The sequence below is a fragment of the Oncorhynchus nerka genome, linkage group LG2 (assembly GCF_034236695.1).
Source record: "Oncorhynchus nerka isolate Pitt River linkage group LG2, Oner_Uvic_2.0, whole genome shotgun sequence".
Classification (NCBI taxonomy): domain Eukaryota; kingdom Metazoa; phylum Chordata; class Actinopteri; order Salmoniformes; family Salmonidae; genus Oncorhynchus; species Oncorhynchus nerka.
The window spans coordinates 8,279,637-8,302,250 of record NC_088397.1 but is presented as its reverse complement, the minus strand read 5'-3'; the positions used below and the strand labels follow the sequence as shown (position 1 = coordinate 8,302,250).

The 22,614-nt window shown below is 45.9% G+C and overlaps 2 protein-coding genes across 2 annotated transcripts in view; one reads left to right on the top strand and one right to left on the bottom strand.

The window, feature by feature from the left end:
- LOC135573416 (uncharacterized) overlaps positions 1-10,379 on the top strand; it is a 23,800-nt gene extending 13,421 nt beyond the window's left edge. The window contains exons 6-9 of the mRNA XM_065022674.1: positions 2,780-2,917; positions 3,143-3,282; positions 7,938-8,164; positions 9,626-10,379. Of these exons, the coding sequence (XP_064878746.1) occupies positions 2,780-2,917; positions 3,143-3,282; positions 7,938-8,156 (497 nt within the window). The 3' untranslated portion in view covers positions 8,157-8,164; positions 9,626-10,379. The remainder of the gene's footprint in view (positions 1-2,779; positions 2,918-3,142; positions 3,283-7,937; positions 8,165-9,625) is intronic.
- The window catches only part of ace2 (angiotensin I converting enzyme 2), a 27,376-nt gene continuing 14,771 nt past the window's right edge, over positions 10,010-22,614 (bottom strand). Inside the window, exons 10-18 of the mRNA XM_065022672.1 lie at positions 22,254-22,398; positions 21,932-22,030; positions 13,701-13,823; positions 13,414-13,592; positions 13,171-13,229; positions 12,961-13,061; positions 12,654-12,770; positions 12,185-12,379; positions 10,010-10,608 (exon numbers count right to left, since the gene is read on the bottom strand). Coding sequence (XP_064878744.1) covers positions 10,512-10,608; positions 12,185-12,379; positions 12,654-12,770; positions 12,961-13,061; positions 13,171-13,229; positions 13,414-13,592; positions 13,701-13,823; positions 21,932-22,030; positions 22,254-22,398 — 1,115 coding nt within the window. The 3' untranslated portion in view covers positions 10,010-10,511. The remainder of the gene's footprint in view (positions 10,609-12,184; positions 12,380-12,653; positions 12,771-12,960; positions 13,062-13,170; positions 13,230-13,413; positions 13,593-13,700; positions 13,824-21,931; positions 22,031-22,253; positions 22,399-22,614) is intronic.

The following is a 22,614-nucleotide window of genomic DNA, read 5'->3' as shown; positions in this document are numbered from 1 at the left end:
CTTCTACATCTCCTCCACATAGTTATAAACTAGACTGGATCCCTTCTACATCTCCTCCACATAGTTATAAACTAGACTGGATCCCTTCTACATCTCCTCCACATAGTTATAAACTAGACTGGATCCCTTCTACATCTCCTCCACATATATATAAACTAGACTGGATCCCTTCTACATCTCCTCCACATAGTTATAAACTAGACTGGATCCCCTCCACATCTCCTCCACATAGTTATAAACTAGACTGGATCCTTTCCACATAGTTATAAACTAGACTGGATCTCTTCCACATCTCCTCCACATAGTTATAAACTAGACTGGATCCCTTCCACATCTCCTCCACATAGTTATAAACTAGACTGGATCCTTTCCACATCTCCTCCACATAGTTATAAACTAGACTGGATCCTTTCCACATCTCCTCCACATAGTTATAAACTAGACTGGATCCTTTCCACATAGTTATAAACTAGACTGGATCCCTTCCACATCTCCTCCATAGTTATAAACTAGACTGGATCCCTTCCACATCTCCTCCACATAGTTATAAACTAGACTGGATCCCTTCCACATCTCCTCCATAGTTATAAACTAGACTGGATCCTTTCCACATCTCCTCCACATAGTTATAAACTAGACTGGATCCCTTCCACATCTCCTCCACATAGTTATAAACTAGACTGGATCCCTTCCACATCTCCTCCATAGTTATAAACTAGACTGGATCCCTTCCACATCTCCTCCACATAGTTATAAACTAGACTGGATCCCTTCCACATCTCCTCCACATAGTTATAAACTAGACTGGATCCCTTCCACATCTCCTCCACATAGTTATAAACTAGACTGGATCCCTTCCACATAGTTATAAACTAGACTGGATCCCTTCCACATAGTTATAAACTAGACACATAGTTATAAACTAGACTGGATCCCTTCCACATAGTTATTATAAACTAGACTGGATCCTTTCCACATAGTTATAAACTAGACTGGATCATCCTCCACATAGTTATAAACTAGACTGGATCCCTTCCACATCTCCTCCACATAGTTATAAACTAGACTGGATCCTTTCCACATAGTTATAAACTAGACTGGATCCCTTCCACATCTCCTCCACATAGTTATAAACTAGACTGGATCCCTTCCACATCTCCTCCATCCCTTCCACATCTCCTCCACATAGTTATAAACTAGACTGGATCCTTTCCACATCTCCTCCACATAGTTATAAACTAGACTGGATCCTTTCCACATCTCCTCCACATAGTTATAAACTAGACTGGATCCTTTCCACATAGTTATAAACTAGACTGGATCCCATTCCACAGTTATAAACTCTCCCTTCCATAGTTATAAACTAGACTGGATCCCTTCCCATCTTCCACATAGTTATAAACTAGACTGGATCCTTCCACATCTCCTCCCATAGTTATAAACTAGACTGGATCCTTTCCACATCTCCTCCACATAGTTATAAACTAGACTGGATCCCTTCCACATAGTTATAAATCTCCTCCCACATAGTTATAAACTAGACTGGATCCCTTCCACATCTCCTCCATAGTTATAAACTAGACTGGATCCCTTCCACATCTCCTCCACATAGTTATAAACTAGACTGGATCCCTTCCACATCTCCTCCACATAGTTATAAACTAGACTGGATCCCTTCCACATCTCCTCCACATAGTTATAAACTAGACTGGATCCCTTCCACATCTCCTCCATAGTTATAAACTAGACTGGATCCCTTCCACATAGTTATAAACTAGACTGGATCCCTTCCACATAGTTATAAACTAGACTGGATCCTTTCCACATCTCCTCCACATAGTTATAAACTAGACTGGATCCCTTCCACATCTCCTCCACATAGTTATAAACTAGACTGGATCCTTTCCACATAGTTATAAACTAGACTGGATCCCTTCCACATCTCCTCCACATAGTTATAAACTAGACTGGATCCCTTCCACATCTCCTCCACATAGTTATAAACTAGACTGGATCCCTTCCACATAGTTATAAACTAGACTGGAACGCTTCCACATCTCCTCCACATAGTTATAAACTAGACTGGAACGCTTCCACATCTCCTCCACATAGTTATAAACTAGACTGGATCCTTTCCACATAGTTATAAACTAGACTGGATCCCTTCCACATCTCCTCCACATAGTTATCCACATAGTTATAAACTAGATCCTTTCCATTTCCACATCTCCTCCACATAGTTATAAACTAGACTGGATCCCTTCCACATCTCCTCCACATAGTTATAAACTAGACTGGATCCCTTCCACATCTCCTCCACATAGTTATAAACTAGACTGGATCCCTTCTACATCTCCTCCATAGTTATAAACTAGACTGGATCCTTTCCACATCTCCTCCACATAGTTATAAACTAGACTGGATCCTTTCCACATCTCCTCCATAGTTATAAACTAGACTGGATCCCTTCTACATCTCCTCCATAGTTATAAACTAGACTGGATCCCTTCCACATCTCCTCCACATAGTTATAAACTAGACTGGATCCCTTCCACATCTCCTCCACATAGTTATAAACTAGACTGGATCCCTTCCACATCTCCTCTACTCTCAGCACCATGGGATTATTTCACTTGTGCTGCTTCACCAATGCTCTGCCATGGGTCCCAAACAATGACATCATCCAAACGAAGAGCTTGTTGAGGTGTGCTTCCTCATCTTCTTCATTGTATTTTCTGATGACTGTTTTGTCTGTTTGTTTCTCTCTTTTTGTGTTCAGTGTCACGAGGAATGGGCAACTTGGAAAAAGTACAACAGGTGGACAACCTCTTTATTGAAAACTATTTATGTCGCATGTACCTTCGGCGTAGACTCACACGTAAGATGTGGAGTATTCCTAGTTTGTCAGCAACTCCAGGTTTGTTGTAGAATAATGTGTTTTTGTATTATGTCGTTGATTTTCTTATTCTTTTATCATAATAACAATTATACAACTGTTTATTAAACGTTGCCACGGCAATTATGTACAAATATTAATTTGATGATGGACAGTCTGGACTACAGACTGCGAACGCTAACTTTAGCCCAATGTTTTTTGTTACTATGGTAATAACTGATTTGTTTATTGATTGATTTATTCCAGAGAAGATCACCATCTATCACTACAAGTCTGACTGTGTGGACGGAGAGTTTCGGGGGGTCCCTGTGGTGCTCAACTTCACCAGCTCTAACTGTTTCCTCAAGTGTGTTAAGGACGGAGAGCGAGTCTCTCTCTGTGTTGGGGTGAGCACATACCCTTCTGCTTTCTGCTGCTAAGATTAATGTTAGCAAGGCCCTGACAAACGAAACTACAAAAGGAGAGTATCAAGTTGGGTTCTCATACTATATTTATTGCAGGGCAGCAAGGAGGGAGCGTGTGCACCAAAACAGTACAATAGACTCTCAATACTACTTCTCTAAAGAGAGGATATTTCTACAGATACACAAATAACTCCTCACAAGGTCACAGCATACCCTGACTATACCCTGACTATACCCTGATTATACCCTGACTATACCCTGATTATACCCTGACTATACCGAACATTAGGAACACCTTTCTAATATTGAGTTGCACCCCCAGTCCCCCCTTTTGCCCTCAGAACAGCCTCAATTTGTCGAGGCATGGACTCAACAAGGTGTCAAAAGCAGGGTCAGGTGGTTCAAGGCCCTCTAATAGACATTGTGGTCAGGTAGTTCAAGCCCTCTAATAGACATTGGGGTCAGGTGGTTCAAGGCCCTCTAATAGACATTGGGGTCAGGTGGTTCAAGGCCCTCTAATAGACATTGGGGTCAGGTGGTTCAAGGCCCTCTAATAGACATTGCGGTCAGGTGGTTCAAGGCCCTCTAATAGACATTGCGGTCAGGTGGTTCAAGGCCCTCTAATAGACATTGCGGTCAGGTGGTTCAAGGCCCTCTAATAGACATTGCGGTCAGGTGGTTCAAGGCCCTCTAATAGACATTGGGGTCAGGTGATTCAAGGCCCTCTAACAGACATTGGGGTCAGGTGGTTCAAGGCCCTCTAATAGACATTATGGTCAGGTGGTTCAAGGCCCTCTAATAGACATTGGGGTCAGGTGGTTCAAGGCCCTCTAATAGACATTGGGGTCAGGTGATTCAATGCCCTCTAATAGACATTGGGGTCAGGTGGTTCAAGGCCCTCTAATAGACATTGGGGTCAGGTGGTTCAAGGCCCTCTAATAGACATTATGGTCAGGTGGTTCAAGGCCCTCTAATAGACATTGGGGTCAGGTGGTTCAAGGCCCTCTAATAGACATTGGGGTCAGGTGATTCAATGCCCTCTAATAGACATTGGGGTCAGGTGGTTCAAGGCTCTCTAATAGACATTATGGTCAGGTGGTTCAAGGCCCTCTAATAGACATTGCGGTTAGGTATTTCAGGCGAGCTACAGTCCTCTGGCTCCTTATTGTAGTGGTACAAGGGACCGAGACGTCACTCCCTACATTGTCAAAGGGGGCACTTTTCCCAGAGGGCACCTGCCCTCTGTACCGCCCGGCACTAGGATGCACAGACATCGGGTCATAAACCATATGAAAGGTACGGAGCACAACTACAGTCAGTTTACAGGCATTCACCAACAGTGAGTCATCCCAGGACCAGATTGTGTCCCACGTACAGTATTGTTGTTTACCAGAGGTCAGTCTGTTCACCAGTCCCCCTTTCACTGCTAAAGGAACCAATTGCAGCTTTCACCTTGACATTTACAGAGGAATGTATAATGGTGGTTAGCCTTCAACTGGATGATATGGGCACGGCAGACTCAGTCAATTCATGCAACTCAGCGAGTTCTTTAAGGATAGTGGGGTTAGGTGATTCAAGGCCTTCAACTGGATGATATGGGCACGGCAGACTCAGTCAATTCATGCAACTCAGCGAGTTCTTTAAGGATAGTGGGAATATACAGAACAGGTATGTTGTTCTAGGGAAGGTAGGCAGGTACTAGTACTACTAGTACTACTAGGCAGGTAGCCTAGTGCGCTAGCGTTTATCAGTCATAAATTACGGGCCCTGGTCACTTTCCAGGTGCCCAGGCACTCTCCGTCTGGGAATATAGTCTCTCAACAGGGTTTTAGCTTCGGTGGTAGCAACATTCCTCCTAGTGGGGGGGGGCGACTTCAACCCACTTGGAGAACGTATCTAATACAAACAATATTTTTGACCCTTTACTTGGTGGTAAACAGATGACATTGATTTGAAGCTTTCCAAAGGGTTCCCATGGTAGTGATCTGATTCCCATTCCAGTAACTGGAGTGGTTGTTTTCATGTTGTGTTTCAGATCTTTCTAACCATTTTGTTTTTGCAAATTGGGCCAAATTTGGGCCAATACCATTCTTTCCTACACATTCCTAACATCTCTCCTTGGACTCATGCGTCGTTCCATGATACTATACGTATGTGTGCAAGATAGGGAAGTAGTATGAGTGGCGTACGGCCGTCTGGGTGGCGCCAGACGCCGTCGTCATCGGGTTTTCAGCCTGAAGACATCAAACACCACTTTTCAACGGTATCAGCATGGTTTTGCATATTAACAGCATCAGTAGAAGTATGTACAGTCACCATGGGTGAGTCCCGTGAGGGGGGGAGGAACCATGGGTGAGTCCCGTGAGGGGAGGAGGAACCGTGGGTGAGGGGGGGAGGAACCATGGGTGAGTCCCGTGAGGGGAGGAGGAACCGTGGGTGAGTCCCGTGAGGGGAGGAGGAACCGTGGGTGAGTCCCGTGAGGGGAGGAGGAACCGTGGGTGAGTCCCGTGAGGGGAGGAGGAACCGTGGGTGAGTCCCGTGAGGGGAGGAGGAACCGTGGGTGAGTCCCGTGAGGGGAGGAGGAACCGTGGGTGAGTGTCGTGAGGGGAGGAGGAACCGTGGGTGAGGGGAGGAGGAACCGTGGGTGAGGGGAGGAGGAACCGTGGGTGAGGGGAGGAGGAACTGTGGGTGAGGGGAGGAGGAACCGTGGGTGAGGGGAGGAGGAACCGTGGGTGAGGGGAGGAGGAACCATGGCCGCTGCTGCTTTCGCAGCCATGTCAGCACTGGCATCCCCTTTCGTAACAGAATCGGCCCTAAAAGTGGGCGGCACATTTAATAATTACACCAGCGTTGGGTAACGCCGCCGCTCCTAACAGCCGCTACCGTCGTGTTTAACAACGTCATAAACCCACGCCGTTTCCACAACCTCCTGAAGTCCTGGCAAACACCACATACATACCTTGAATCATTATAGATTGTCACCTTCTTACGCCTCGATCACACCGACGGCGTCATGACGTTTAGGTACATCAGAAGTACATTAATTTCCAATGGAACGCTGCGTTTGCCTTGCTGCATTGCGTTGCAGCGCATTCTGTGTGGTGGTGTATGTTGGTGTAAAACTGCATGTGTAGACAGCTTGACAGAAGTGGTAGCAGAAGGGGAATGTTGAACTGTTGTTGCACACATCCAGATGATGCTCATACCTTTTTGCGTAATAACGCTGATGGTGTGATGGAGGGATTACCCTCTGTCAGCATCAACGCGTGCGTCAGCGCTGTCCCCTCTGCCAACTGTGCTGAGGTACCAGGATGTAACGGAGCAGACCCTAGCCATGTGTGGTCTGTGACTACAGCGGGCCCCGTCCGTCTATTTCCCATTTGGTCCAGGTAGGATGACCCATCTGAATATGACACTAAGTCAGCATTTAAAAGGCACGTCACTCAAGTCCTGGTTGGCAGTGACGATGTCACCATCATGTCTAGACAGCAGTGATGGATGGTGTCGTTGGGATTGGTAGGAGAGTTGCGGGGTTTAGCCTAGCACATTTTACTACATGTCCCCTGACAGCAGTTTCGCTTCCCAACCGGTGAACCTGGTCGACGTCACCTGGTTAGTTTTCCCCTACTACGGAGCGTGTTCTGTCGGTGGAGGCATATGGCCCGTTGGATGAGGTCTTGAATTTGAGATCTTTGTGACTCCAGTTCCTCATCTAGTTTTTACATGTTGTGTTTGAGATTCAACCACTGAAGTCTGGTGTTTTCAAATGAGCCGAACTGGAAAATAATGTTACTGTCAGGAGGCATTGGTCACGGTCCCGACCGTGTTTCATTTCAAATGACTTTTTGTGGCAGCGTTTGATTCTTGCTCGGTCCAGGGAACCACCCTTTGGCCAGATGGTGTCTGTGAACTTGTGATTTAGGAAAGTTCTCCATTTACTCATCTTGAGAGAACTCCTACAACTCTGAGCTACTTGGTAGTCCAGAGACCATTTGTCTTCAGTCTCAACAGCCTGCTCTTTACAATTAAGAGGCTCCCATGTTTTTTTAACAGATTAAATATATATATATATATATTTTTTACAAGTTTGGCGAGATCTTCAGGTGTATTTTCACTATTTCAGTTCAATGAGACCTACAGATGGCACTATATTGTTGGTGAGCGCTTCAGGTATATTTGCGATTTGAAATTCACATAATTTGCATGTATTTAGGTTCAGGTCATAAAATAATTTCTAAACAGTATAATAAAGGGATATTTACCACGGGTCGAGTACCCAAAATACATAGTAATACTTGTTAAACTCATAATCTGACATGTATTACCTTGAGTTCTCACCCAGATGGACCTTACTTTATCCAGGATCTTTCCTGGGTTTAACTTAACACGCCATTTAGTCCAGGAGCTACTAAACTAACATATGGAAGTGTTTTAAGATGGCCATACCATGGATCATTTAGCTATTTGATGTAGAATTTTAGGACTTCTTTAGGTATATTTGATAAAATATTGAATTTGGCCTTTACTATTATAGCCCAAAGAAACACATGGACTAACATTCAGAAATGGTCAAAATGACAGTCAAAAAACATCATCAGGAAGGTTTTGATAGTTTTAACCTGTACATATCCTTTCAGACGTGTGACACACACAGACTGAAAAGCATTAGGAAGGATGATGAGGAGATCCAGGCGTTTGTCTTCTACATGAAGGCTGAAATGAGCAAACAACGCCGGTTTGAGTCCGCCTACTGCCAGGGCTGGTTCATCCACACTTCTAACAAGACCAAAGTAGATTTGGAGAAACCCAAGGGGATGACGGGGGACCAGTCATTCTTCTTTGTCTTCCATAAATGATGAAGAGGGTTTGTTGTTTCTGCATGTTATGTTTCTCTAGTTTTTTTATATACCATCATTTTATAACATGGTTGTTTTGAAGTGATCTGTCCTATATCGACGAGATGTCAGAAAGCTTAGGAAATATTTGTGTTTTTTTGGACACATATTTAACCCCTTATTTTTGTTGGCACAAAGCTAATCCCGTGCTTCCATTTATTTGAATGGGTTGCCTTCAGATGATTCTGAAAGACTCTTGTGGGAGTCGTAAAGACTCTTGTGGGGGTCGTAAAGACTCTTGTGGGGGTCGTAAAGCAAAACGGAGAACACCAGCGTGTTTGTGAGAGTCATCTTTCCATAGAGTTAGTAGGCCAAACCTATGCTACAGACGTTTTTCGTGAGAGAACTGATTTTCGGGATGGCTCATGGTCTGACAAACACAGCTGGAGCTCGGCCACCTTCCACCGCAGACGCGGAAGGGCAACATAGGCGGATGTGGGGGATCGAGACTCAGCCCATGCAAATATCTCTAGCTTAAATTGACGGATTTTGATGGGGATTTTTTAAAATTACGTTCACTGGCTTGACACAAAGATGTGCATCAATAGACTCTTAAGGATAAAGACTTTAAGATGTGTTCAATATAATTGCTACTATATGTATTTTTAGTTCACCACTAAATGCATATTTTTCAAATAACTTCATAGTAGTCAGTAAAGGAAATGAGACCAAGGACTATTGTTATTCCCTTGTTGTGTTATTGTTATTCCCTGTTATTGTTATTCCCTTGTTGTGTTATTGTTATTCCCTTGTTGTGTTATTGTTATTCCCTTGTTGTGTTATTGTTATTCCCTTGTTGTGTTATTGTTATTCCCTGTTATTGTTATTCCCTGTTGTGTTATTGTTATTCTCTTGTTGTGTTATTGTTATTCCCTGTTATTGTTATTCCCTTGTTGTGTTATTGTTATTCCCTCTTGTGTTATTGTTATTCCCTGTTGTGTTATTGTTATTCCCTTGTTGTGTTATTGTTATTCCCTGTTATTGTTATTCCCTGTTGTGTTATTGTTATTCCCTGTTATTGTTGTTCCATGTTGTGTTATTGTTATTCCCTGTTGTGTTATTGTTATTCCCTGTTGTGTTATTGTTGTTCCCTGTTATTGTTATTCCCTGTTGTGTTATTGTTATTCCCTGTTGTGTTATTGTTGTTCCCTGTTATTGTTATTCCCTGTTGTGTTATTGTTATTCCCTGTTATTGTTATTCCCTGTTATTGTTATTCCATGTTGTGTTATTGTTATTCCCTGTTATTGTTATTCCCTGTTGTGTTATGGTTATTCCATGTTCATGTTGAATTTGAGTAGTGAATAGTGTTCCCAAAACTGCACAGGTCCATTCAGGCTTTAAAAGCAGATTTAGGTAGATATGCACAAGGACTAAAAGGAATTGTTGAATAATAATAATAATATCTTTTAACCTGTACATATCCTTTCAGACGTGTGACACACACAGACTGAAAAGCATTAGGAAGGATGATGAGGAGATCCAGGCGTTTGTCTTCTACATGAAGGCTGAAATGAGCAAACAACGCCGGTTTGAGTCCGCCTACTGCCAGGGCTGGTTCATCCACACTTCTAACAAGACCAAAGTAGATTTGGGGAAACCCCAGGGGATGACTGGGGACCAGTCATTCTTCTTTGTCATCCATAAATGATGAAGAGGGTTTGTTGTTTCTGCATGTTATGTTTCTCTATGTAGTTTCTATAGTGTATTTTTATACCACCATTTTATACCACCATTTTATACCACCATTTTATACCATAATTTTATACCATTTTATACCACCATTTTATACCATAATTTTATACCATTTTATACCACCATTTTATACCATGTCATTTTGTATTGATCCCATGAGTCCCTGGAAAACAATGATGATTGCTGAGTGGGCTATACTGGCTACCATAAATGTACTGTCGATTCATTGAATGTAGAGAAACAGAGCCCAGGAAAAGAATGGATGTGTACTGATATTACAGTGTGTGTGTGTGTGTGTGTGTAATGCAGCAGTGGCCTGTTTATTCTGCTATTGCAGAGAGAAGTAGCTATGTATCATACACAAATAATTAGCATTTGTTTGTATTTTTCAGTTATTGATCGTTTAGTCAGATGAGTAATGCTTTTTATATTTTTCTGTGACTTAAGTCTTTTTTTATTTAGAATAAAAATATATTCTAAAACTCTACAAATGTCTTGAATTTATACATAATTTAAAGGAATGATCCAACTTCTAATGTGGTCTTCTTGAAAGAGTTGTTGTTGTAGGGGGTTTTCAGATCTGTCAAGTCTTCTGTCTAACTTTCACACTGACAATCAGCGACTCAGAACCCTGTCTGTTCATCCTCTTCCCTCTCAAATGTTTCGTTGGTCACACCGTAGGGGTTCTCTGCGTTCTCCTCAGCTTTCGCTGCAGATTTCCTGGAGATATAGAAGAGAACTGTCATGTGTCTTAAAAATAGCTTAAATGAACATTTTGCAAATTGTGAGGTTGTTAATAAAATATGTAGCAATTAATTTGTCTCTTCCAGACCTGGGTCGAATACGTGTCAAATACTTGAAGTTGTTGATTTAGGTCGACTAGATAGCAGGATTTGAGTTTAGGATTAAGTTTGGTTCAAACTGTATTTGAACCTCTACTCTTTTCATTCCTTAAAACAACATAAAGCATCTCACAGTTGGCGCTGACCTAGGATCAGGTTTGCCTTTTAGATCATAATGAATATATGATTACATGGACAGGGAGGACCTGATCCTAGATCAGCACTCTTATTCTGGTATGCTTTATGAATAGGGTTGCAAAATCCTGGTAACTTTGCCCAAATTTCCCTGGTTTTCCAGAAATCCTGGTTGGAAGAATTTTACAATCCTATAATGAATGCGGCCCAAACTCACTTCTTCCTGTCTCTGAAACCAGAGATGATCAACCCTGTTATGAATATGGCCCAGACTCACTTCTTCCTGTCTCTGAAACCAGAGATGATCAACCCTGTTATGAATACGGCCCAGACTCACTTCTTCCTGTCTCTGAAGCCAGAGATGATCAACCCTGTTATGAATATGGCCCAGACTCACTTCTTCCTGTCTCTGAAACCAGAGATGATCAACCCTGTTATGAATATGGCCCAGACTCACTTCTTCCTGTCTCTGAAACCAGAGATGATCAACCCTGTTATGAATATGGCCCAGACTCACTTCTTCCTGTCTCTGAAACCAGAGATAATCAACCCTGTTATGAATATGGCCCAGACTCACTTCTTCCTGTCTCTGAAGCCAGAGATGATCAACCCTGTTATGAATACGGCCCAGACTCACTTCTTCCTGTCTCTGAAGCCAGAGATGATCAACCCTGTTATGAATACGGCCCAGACTCACTTCTTCCTGTCTCTGAAGCCAGAGATGATCAACCCTGTTATGAATACGGCCCAGACTCACTTCTTCCTGTCTCTGAAACCAGAGATGATCAACCCTGTTATGAATACGGCCCAGACTCACTTCTTCCTGTCTCTGAAGCCAGAGATGATCAACCCTGTTACCAGAGAATACGGCCCAGACTCACTTCTTCCTGTCTCTGAACTTCTTCCTGTCTCTGAAGCCAGAGATGATCAACCCTGTTATGAATACGGCCCAAACTCACTTCTTCCTGTCTCTGAAACCAGAGATGATCAACCCTGTTATGAATACGGCCCAGACTCACTTCTTCCTGTCTCTGAAACCAGAGATGATCAACCCTGTTATGAATACGGCCCAGACTCACTTCTTCCTGTCTCTGAAGCCAGAGATGATCAACCCTGTTATGAATACGGCCCAGACTCACTTCTTCCTGTCTCTGAAGCCAGAGATGATCAACCCTGTTATGAATACGGCCCAGACTCACTTCTTCCTGTCTCTGAAGCCAGAGATGATCAACCCTGTTATGAATACGGCCCAGACTCACTTCTTCCTGTCTCTGAAACCAGAGATGATCAACCCTGTTATGAATACGGCCCAGACTCACTTCTTCCTGTCTCTGAAGCCAGAGATGATGAGGTAACAGCCCATGCAGACCACCAGTCCCATGACCACCCCAAACACCACCAGCCAGACGGTGACCGGCTGCTCCACGGGCGGGGCCAGCGTTGCTAGGAGACCCTCGAACTCCAGAGTTTTATCGTCCAGTTTGAATGCGTCATTGATTCGACCTCTGGACATCCTAGTGAGATGAACGATGGCTTGAGTCATGGGGTTATGGGTAATGTTTCATGTACAAACACTGGAATAAAACCTCCATAAGAGGATTTACTGAATGCTGGTGGGAAGATGCAACTTTGTTTAAGTCAGAAACCACATCAAGAATGTTACACAAAGTGTTATTACTCTGTTTCAGACAGTCTTGTGGTGTCGCTCACTCAGTTTGGCAGATATGATCGGCCAAGGTTTGTTTTAGCATGTGTAATCAGCTCACGTTCAAGGGTTGAATCCTTTACCTGATAGCAGCCTCTACCTCAGCTTTGGGAATGACCACGGCAGAGTTGGCAGGGTCAGTCACCACAAAGTAGAAAGAGATTCTGGCTGTCTCCTTGTAGGTGTGGATGTTCTCTGTCCTGGAACAAAGATAATAAAATGACGTGATGTCACAAGAAGATTCTAATAAATAATATTGATACAATATTATATATATATATATACATACATACATTTTCATTCTGGAATGTGATGGGAGTGACTGACATAAAGAGAAGCAAAGCTGAGAGTGAGTGACGTCTAGGTGGACTTTTATTGTGAAACACTTACGTGAAAAGAGCTGCCGTCTTGTTGACCTCAAGGTAATACTGTCTCATGGCGTAGGCCATGTTGGCTTTGAACAGGTACATCTCGTTGGCGTTCCACATGTACTGGAAGAGAAACAATTCAAGTCAGTTCAACTGGATTATATGAAGAGATCGTCCAAACGAAAAGGTAGTGGAGCTGTTTTACAACCAAGTTCAGCTTAGTGTTACTCACTGCCTTGTCACCCATAGCTGCTTTCAGACTCAACCTCACTTTGTAGGCATTCTCTGAGACTGTTGAACAGATAGGAAATATGCATTATTTATTGAATATATCACTTTTAACTACATCTAAAATTGCATAGAACATAGTATGGAGCGATGTATTGACTATGCATACTGGATAGTGAGCTAGATACAGAATCTGGACTAGATAGTGCCCTAGTATGGATAGGGACACTACTCTATAGGTACTCACATGGGTCCTCAGCTGCTCTCCATCCTGGCTTCCTGTTGTTCTTCCTGTTTTCTTCTATGAGCCAAACACGGAGGTCCTTGAAGTAGTCCAGGAGAGGGGCGGAGTCCATCTGGGCATTTCCTGAAATCGTCTCCAGGGCTCTGGTCCACGACTTTGACCTCCCGAACTCCAGCATCTTCCTGTAAAATGAGATGTGGTTGTTAGTTTGATTACTTGTTCATTGGCCATTCAGCATTCTTAGAAGTAGACATGACAGACGCAACAACAAACAGATTTGGTAGCAGCACCTGAGCTTGTCCCCGGCTGCTGTAGAGTTGGTGATGTCACACTTGAATAAGGGTCCAGAGTGGCCAGCTGCCTCACAGAGAGCCTTCTGGAACTGGAACTGATAGACAGTCCTGGTGAAGTATCTATGACAGAGACAGTCCTGGGTCAGATACAGTACATGTCCTGGTGAAGTATCTATGACAGAGACAGTCCTGGGTCAAGTACAGTACATGTCCTGGTGACGTATCTATGACAGAGACAGTCCTGGGTCAGATACAGTACATGTCCTGGTGAAGTATCTATGACAGAGACAGTCCTGGGTCAGATACAGTACATGTCCTGGTGAAGTATCTATGACAAAGACAGTCCTGGGTCAAGTACAGTACATGTCCTGGTGAAGTATCTATGACAGAGACAGTCCTAGGTCAAGTACAGTACATGTCCTGGTGAAGCATCTATGACAGAGACAGCCCTAGGTCAGATACAGTACATGTCCTGGTGAAGTATCTATGACAGAGACAGTCCTGGGTCAAGTACAGTACATGTCCTGGTGAAGTATCTATGACAGAGACAGTCCTGGGTCAGATAGATACTTCACCAGGACATGTACTCTATGACAGAGACAGTGCTAGGTCAGATACAGTACATGTCCTGGTGAAGTATCTATGACAGAGACAGTCCTGGGTCAAGTACAGTACATGTCCTGGCGAAGTATCTATGACAGACAGAGACAGTCCTGGGTCAAGTACAGTACATGTCCTGGTGAAGTATCTATGACAGAGACAGTCCTGGGTCAAATACATGTCTATGCTTCATCATCTCCCACCACCTAAAGCTAAATGACCTATAACAATGACAGAGACAGTCCTGGTCCTGTATCATGGTGTAGATAGTTCTCTACATGTCCTGGTGGAACAGGTCAAATAAATCACTTCAAAATCCCAAAATCTAAAACTAAAATCTAAACTAAAGCTGAAGAATGTCTGGATGAGGGGTGTTGAGAAAGAATCTAATAAATAATATTGATACAATATTGAGAATGGCTGGATGTGAGGGCTGTTGAGAATGGCTGGATGTGAGGGCTGTTGAGAATGGCTGGATGTGGGGTGTGAGAATGGCTGGTGAGGGCTGTTGAGAAATGGCTGGATTTTAGTGAGAATGGCTGGATGTGATGTTGAGAATGGCTGGATGTGAGGGGTGTTGAGAATGGCTGATGCTGAAAGGGTAGTGATAATGGCTGGATGTGAGGGATGTTGAGAATGGCTGGATCCTGAGAATGGTCTGTTGAGAATGGCTGGATGTGAGGGCTGTTGAGAATGGCTGGATGTGAGGGTGTTGAGAATGGCTGTGTTGAGAATGGCTGGATGTGAGGGGTAGTGATAATGGCTGGATGTGTGGGGTAGTGAGAATGGCTGGATGAGGGATGTTGAGAATGGCTGGATGTGAGGGGTGTTGAGAATGGCTGGATGTGAGGGCTGTTGAGAATGGCTGGATGTGAGGGTGTGAGAATGGCTGGATGTGAGGGTGTTGAGAATGGCTGGATGTGAGCTGGGTGAGGGGTGTTGAGAATGGCTGGATGTGAGGGGTGTTGAGAATGGCTGGATGTGAGGGGTGTTGAGAATGGAATGCTGGATGTGAGGGTGTTGAGAATGGGGATGTTGAGAATGGCTGGATGTGAGGGGTGTTGAGAATGGCTGGATGTGAGGGGTAGTGATAATGGCTGGAAGTTGAGAATGGCTGGATGTGAGGGTGTTGAGAATGGCTGGATGTAATAGCTGGATGTGTGTAGAGAATGGCTGGATGTGAGGGGTGTTGAGAATGGCTGGATGTGAGGGTGTTGAGAATGGCTGGATGAGGGGGGTAGTGAGAATGGCTGGATGTGAGGGGTAGTGAGAATGGCTGGATGTTATTGAGAATATTGAGAATGGCTGGATGAGGGGTAGTTGAGAATGGCTGGATCTGAATGGCTGGATGTGAGGGGTGTTGAGAATGGCTGGATGTGAGGGGTAGTGATAATGGCTGGATGTGAGGGGTGTTGAGAATGGCTGGATGTGAGGGGTGTTGAGAATGGCTGGATGTGATAATGGCTGGATGTGTGGGGTAGTGAGAATGGCTGGATGTGTGGGGTAGTGAGAATGGCTGGATGTGAGGGGTGTTGAGAATGGCTGGATGTGAGGGGTAGTGAGAATGGCTGGATGTGAGGGTGTTGAGAATGGCTGGATGTGAGGGGTACTGAGAATGGCTGGATGAGGGGTCCTGAAAATGGCTGTATGTGAGGGGTGTTGAAAATGGCTGGATGTGAGGGTGTTGAAAATGGCTGGATGTGAGGGGTGTTGAGAATGGCTGGATGTGAGGGGTGTTGAGAATGGCTGGATGTGAGGGGTGTTGAAATGGCTGGACGGGGTGTTGAAAATGGCTGGATGTGAGGGGTGTTGAAAATGGCTGGATGTGAGGGGTGTTGAAAATGGCTGTATGTGAGAGGGGTGTTGAAATGGCTGGATGTGAGGGGTGTTGAGAATGGCTGGGTGTGAGGAGTAGTGAGAATGGCTGGATGTGAGGGGTAGTGAGAATGGCTGGATGTGAGGGGTATTGAGATGAGACCTGATGAAGGAGTAGTGAGAATGGCTGGATGTGGGGGTATTGAGATGAGACTGGACGATGAAGGACAGTAGTGAGAATGGCTGGATGTGAGGGATATTGAGATGAGACAGTGAGAATGGCTGGATGTGAGGGGTATTGAGATGAGACCTGATGAAGGAGTAGTGAGAATGGCTGGATGTGAGGCTCTTGAGATGGTCACTGAAGGACTGTGAAATGGCTGGATGGAGGGTATTGAGAATGGCTGGAGTGAGGGCTGATGTGAGGGTGTTGAGAACCTTGAGAATGGAATTGAGATGAGACCATGTGAGAATGGCTGGATGTGAGGGGTTGTAAATGGACTGTGATGTGAGCTGGATGTAGTGAGAATGGCTGAATCTGGATGCTGAGGGGTGTTGAGAATGATGGGAATGGCTGGACAGTGAGGGTGTTGAGAATGGCTGGATGTGAGGGGTGTTGAGAATGGCTGGATGTGAGGGCTGATGTGAGAATGGCTGGATGTGAGGGGTGTGGCTGAGAATGGCTGGATGTCCTGGATGTGAGGGGTTGAGAATGGCTGAGAATGGCTGGATGTGCAGGGGTGTGAGAATGGCTGGATGTGGCTGGGGTGTTGAGAATGGTTGAGAGAGACAGTGAATGGCTGGATGTGAGGGCAGTGAGAAGTGGCTGGATGTGAGTATCTGTTGAGAATGGCTGGATGTGAGGGGGGTGTGAGAATGGCTGAGTACATGGCTGGATGTGACTGTTGAGAGAATGGCTGGATGAGGGTGTTGAGAATGGCTGGATGTGAGGGTGTTGAGAATGGTGAGGGGTGTTGAGAATGGCTGGATGTGAGGGCTGTTGAGAATGTCCTGAGAATGGCTGAAGGGTGTTGAGAATGGCTGGATGTGAGGGTGTTGATAATGGCTGGATGTGAGGGTGTTGAGAATGGCTGGATGTGAGGGTGTTGAGAATGGCTGGATGTGAGGGTGTTGAGAATGGCTGGATGTGAGGGTGAGAATGATACAGTGAGAATGGCTGGATGTGAGAATGGGACAGAGAATGGCTGGATGTGAATGGCTGGGTGAGGGTGAGAAGTGAGAATGGCTGGATGTGAGGGTGTTGAGAATGGCTGGATGTGAGGGTGTTGAGAATGGCTGGATGTGAGGGGATAATGGCTGGATGTGAAGGGATGGGGTGTGAGAATGGCTGGATGTGAGGGTGTTGAGAATGGCTGGATGTGAGGGGTAGTGAGAATGGCTGTTGAGAATGGCTGGATGTGAGGGGTGTTGAGAGAAATGGCTGGATCTGAGAATGGCTGGATGAGAAGATGTGAGGGGTGTTGGAATGGCTGGATGTGAGTGAGAATGGCTGGAGAATGTGAGGGGTGTTGAGAATGGCTGGATGTGAGGGGTGTTGAAAATGGCTGGATGTGAGGGGTGTTGAAAATGGCTGGATGTGAGGGGTGTTGAGAATGGCTGGAGTGAGAATGGCTGGATGTGAGGGGTGTTGAGAATGGCTGGATGTGAGGGTGTTGAGAAGGAGTGAGAATGGCTGGATGAAGGGGTAGTGAGAATGGCTGGATGTGAGGGGTATTGAGATGAGACCTGATGAAGGAGTAGTGAGAATGGCTGGATGTGAGGGATATTGAGATGAGAATGGCCTGATGAAGGAAGTGAGAATGGCTGGATGTGACAGAGATGAGTCCTGGATGTGAGGGGTGTTGAGAATGGCTGGATGTGACATGAGAATGGCTGGATGTGAGGGGTGTTGAGAATGGCTGGATGTGAGGGGTATTGAGATGAGTCCTGGAGTCAAGAATGGCTGGATGTGACATGAGAATGATGAGCTGGATGGAGCTGTGAGGGGTGTTGAGAATGGCTGGATGGGTGTGAGATAATGGCTGGATGCTTCATGAGAATGGCTGGATGTGAGGATGTTGAGAATGGCTGGATGTGAGGGGTGTTGAGAATGGCTGGATGAGGGGTGTTGAGAATGGCTGAGAATGGCTGGATGTGAGGGGTGTTGAGAATGGCTGGATGTGAGGGCTGTTGAGAATGGCTGGATGAAGAAGCTCCAGGTGGGGGCTGATGTGAGGGGTGTTGAATGGCTGGATGTGAGGGGTGTTGAGAATGGCTGGATGTGAGGGGTGTTGAGAATGGCTGTTGAGAATGGCTGGATGTGAGGGGTGTTGAGAAAATGTGACTGAGAATGGCTGGATGTGAGGGGGTGTTGAGAATGGCTGGATGTGAGGGGTGTGAGAATGGCTGGATGAAGGGTGTTGAGAATGGCTGGATGTGAGGGGTGTTGAGAATGGCTGGATGTGAGGGGTGTTGAGAATGGCTGGATGGCTGGATGTGAGGGGTGTTGAGAATGGCTGGATGTGAGGGGGTAGCTGAGTGAGAATGGCTGGATGTGTGGGGTGTGAGAATGGCTGGATGTGTGGGGTAGTGAGAATGGCTGGATGTGATGTGAGAATGGCTGGATGTGAGGGATGTGAGTGAGAATGGCTGGATGTGAGGGGTGTTGAGAATGGCTGGATGTGAGGGTGTTGAGAATGGCTGGATGTGAGGGGGGTAATGGCTGGATGAGGGTGTTGAGAATGGCTGGATGTGAGGGGTGTTGAGAATGGCTGGAATGTGAGAATGGCTGGGGGGTGTGATGGGGATGTTGAGAATGGCTGGATGTGAGGGGTGGGGGTGTAGTGAGAATTGAGAATGGCTGGATGTGAAAATGGCTGGATGTGAGGGTGTTGAGAATGGCTGGATGAGGGGTGTTGAGAATGGCTGGATGTGAAAATGGCTGGTGTTGAGAATGGCTGGATGTGGGGTGTTGAGAATGGCTGGATGTGAGTGGGGCTGTTGAGAATGGCTGGATGTGAGGGGTATTGAGGGACCTGATGAAGGAGTAGTGAGAATGGCTGAGAATGGCTGGATGTGATGTGGGGTGTTGAGAATGGCTGATGTGAGGGTGTTGAATGGCTGGATGTGAGGGGTAGTGAGAATGGCTGGATGAGGGGTGTTGAGAATGGCTGGATGTGAGGGTGTTGAGAATGGCTGGATGTGAGGGGCTGGATGTGAGGGGTGTTGAGAATGGCTGGATGTGAGGGGTGTTGAGAATGGCTGGATGTGAGGGGTGTTGAGAATGGCTGGATGTGATGGGGTGTTGAGAATGGCTGGATGTGAGGGGTGTTGAGAATGGCTGGATGTGAATGGCTGGGTGAGGGGTTGAGAATGGCTGGATGTGAGGGGTGTTGAAATGGCTGATGTGAGAGGGGTGTTGAAAATGGCTGGATGTGAGGGGTGTTGAAAATGGCTGGAATGTGAGGGGTGTTGAGAATGGCTGGATGTGAGGGGTGTTGAGAATGGCTGGATGTGAGGGGTGTTGAGAATGGCTGGATGTGAGGGGTGTTGAAAATGGCTGGAAAATGTGAGGGGTGTTGAAAATGGCTGGATGTGAGGGTGTTGAAAATGGCTGTATGTGAGAGGGGTGTTGAAAATGGCTGAGGGGTGTTGAGAATGGCTGGGTGTGAGGGTAGTGAGAATGGCTGGATGTGAGGGGTAGTGAGAATGGCTGGATGTGAGGGGATTGAGATGAGACCTGATGAAGGAGTAGTGAGAATGGCTGGATGTGAGGGGTATTGAGATGAGACCTGATGAAGGAGTAGTGAGAATGGCTGGATGTGAGGGATATTGAGATGAGACCTGATGAAGGAGTAGTGAGAATGGCTGGATGTGAGGGGTATTGAGATGAGACCTGATGAAGGGAGTGAGAATGGCTGGTGAGGGGTAGTGAGAATGGCTGGATGTGAGGGATATTGAGAATGGCTGGATGTGAGGGGTATTGAGATGAGACCTGATGAAGGAGTAGTGAGAATGGCTGGATGTGAGGGGTATTGAGATGAGACCTGATGAAGGAGTAGTGAGAATGGCTGGATGTGAGGGGTGTTGAGAATGGCTGGATGTGAGGGGTAGTGATAATTGATGTGTGAAGTGAGAATGGCTGGATGTGAGGGATGTTGAGAATGGCTGGATGTGAGGGGTGTTGAGAATGGCTGGATGTGAGGGCTGTTGAGAATGGCTGGATGTGATGAATGGCTGGAATGGCTGGATGTGAGGGGTATTGGCTGTGAGAATGGCTGGATGTGAGGGGTGTTGAGAATGGCTGGAGGGGTGTTGAATGGCTGGGTGTGAGGGGTGGAGAATGAGATGAGAATGGCTGGATGTGAGGGGTGTTGAGAATGGCTGGATGTGAGGGGTGTTGAGAATGGCTGGATGAGGGGTAGTGATAATGGCTGGATGTGCTGGAGTGTGGGGTGAGAATGGCTGAGGGTGTTGATGGCTGGATGTGAATGGCTGGGTAGTGATAATGGCTGGATGTGGGGTAGTGAGAATGGCTGAGAATGGCTGGATGTGAGGGGGTGTGAGAATGGCTGGATGTGTGAGAATGGCTGGATGTGAGAATGGCTGGATGTGAGGGGTGTTGATAATGGCTGGATGTGAGGGTGTTGAGAATGGCTGTGATGTGAGTGAAAATGGCTGATGTGATGTGAGAATGGCTGGTGTTGAAAATGGCTGATGAATGGCTGATGTGAGGGGTGTTGAAAATGGCTGGATGTGGGGACTGGGGTGTTGAAAATGGCTGGATGTGAGAGGGGTGTTGAAAATGGCTGGATGTGAGGGGTGTTGAAAATGGCTGTGAGGGGTGTTGAGAATGGCTGGATGTGAGGGGTGTTGAGAATGGCTGGATGTGAGGGGTGTTGAAAATGGCTGGAGGGGTGTTGAAAATGGATGTGAGGGGTGTTGAAAATGGCTGGATGTGAGGGGTGTTGAAAATGGCTGGATGTGAGGGGTGTTGAAAATGGCTGTATGTGAGAGGGGTGTTGAAAATGGCTGGATGTGAGGGGTGTTGAGAATGGCTGGGTGTGAGGAGTAGTGAGAATGGCTGGATGTGAGGGGTAGTGAGAATGGCTGGATGTGAGGGGTATTGAGATGAGACCTGATGAAGGAGTAGTGAGAATGGCTGGATGTGAGGGGTATTGAGATGAGACCTGATGAAGGAGTAGTGAGAATGGCTGGATGTGAGGGATATTGAGATGAGACCTGATGAAGGAGTAGTGAGAATGGCTGGATGTGAGGGGTATTGAGATGAGACCTGATGAAGGAGTAGTGAGAATGGCTGGATGTGAGGAGTATTGAGATGAGACCTGATGAAGGAGTAGTGAGAATGGCTGGATGTGAGGGGTAGTGAGAATGGCTGGATGTGAGGGATATTGAGAATGGCTGGATGTGAGGGGTATTGAGATGAGACCTGATGAAGGAGTAGTGAGAATGGCTGGATGTGAGGGGTATTGAGATGAGACCTGATGAAGGAGTAGTGAGAATGGCTGGATGTGAGGGATATTGAGGATGGCTGGATGTGAGGAGTATTGAGAATGGCTGGATGTGAGGGATATTGAGATGAGACCTGATGAAGGAGTAGTGAGAATGGCTGGATGTGAGGGATATTGAGATGAGACCTGATGAAGGAGTAGTGAGAATGGCTGGATGTGAGGGATATTGAGATGAGACCTGATGAAGGAGTAGTGAGAATGTCTGGATGTGAGGGGTATTGAGATGAGACCTGATGAAGGAGTAGTGAGAATGTCTGGATGTGAGGGGTATTGAGATGAGACCTGATGAAGGAGTAGTCTCCGGACACGTGGAACAGAGCAGGCGGGTCACAGTATGTCTCATCTCTGGGTAAGGGCTCCACTACACCGACCATATCCCTCCTGGTAACAGAGTTAGCATCAATAGTTAGCATTGTAATGTCCCTATAGTGTATTGCGAAACCAACTATGAGGTAAAAACACTAAACCTCCACTAGAGCTGCTTCTTTACTTTGATATACAACACTGATATATTGTTTGCGATTCTTTATCTCCCATCAGCTAAAGCTAAATCAACTGTAACCTATGACAAGCTGAAGGAGCTCCAGAAGAGGTCCTTCCTTACTTCATCTCCCACCAGCGCTGCATCCACTGGTCCTTGGGGATGGTCCCCAGGAAGACCTGCCACCTCCACTCCTCCAGCATGTAGGTGAAAGGCAGGGTGGCCACGATGGTCAGGGCCTGCTTCATCAGGAAGTTGATATCAGTCTCTGCATTGGAGCCGGAGGAAGAGGAAGAAGTGCTGTTTGAGAGAGGGTACATCTAGAATGCTGACACTGTATAGAAAACAGAGTGTAGTGGTCTCTGGTCAAAGAGTAGGGCACTTCTCGGGTGTTATCCGAGACAGGGAGTCACTAGAGGAGCCATTTTGATGAAACAACGTGAAACAAAACCTACAACACGGTCTGACTCAGTGTCGATTATCC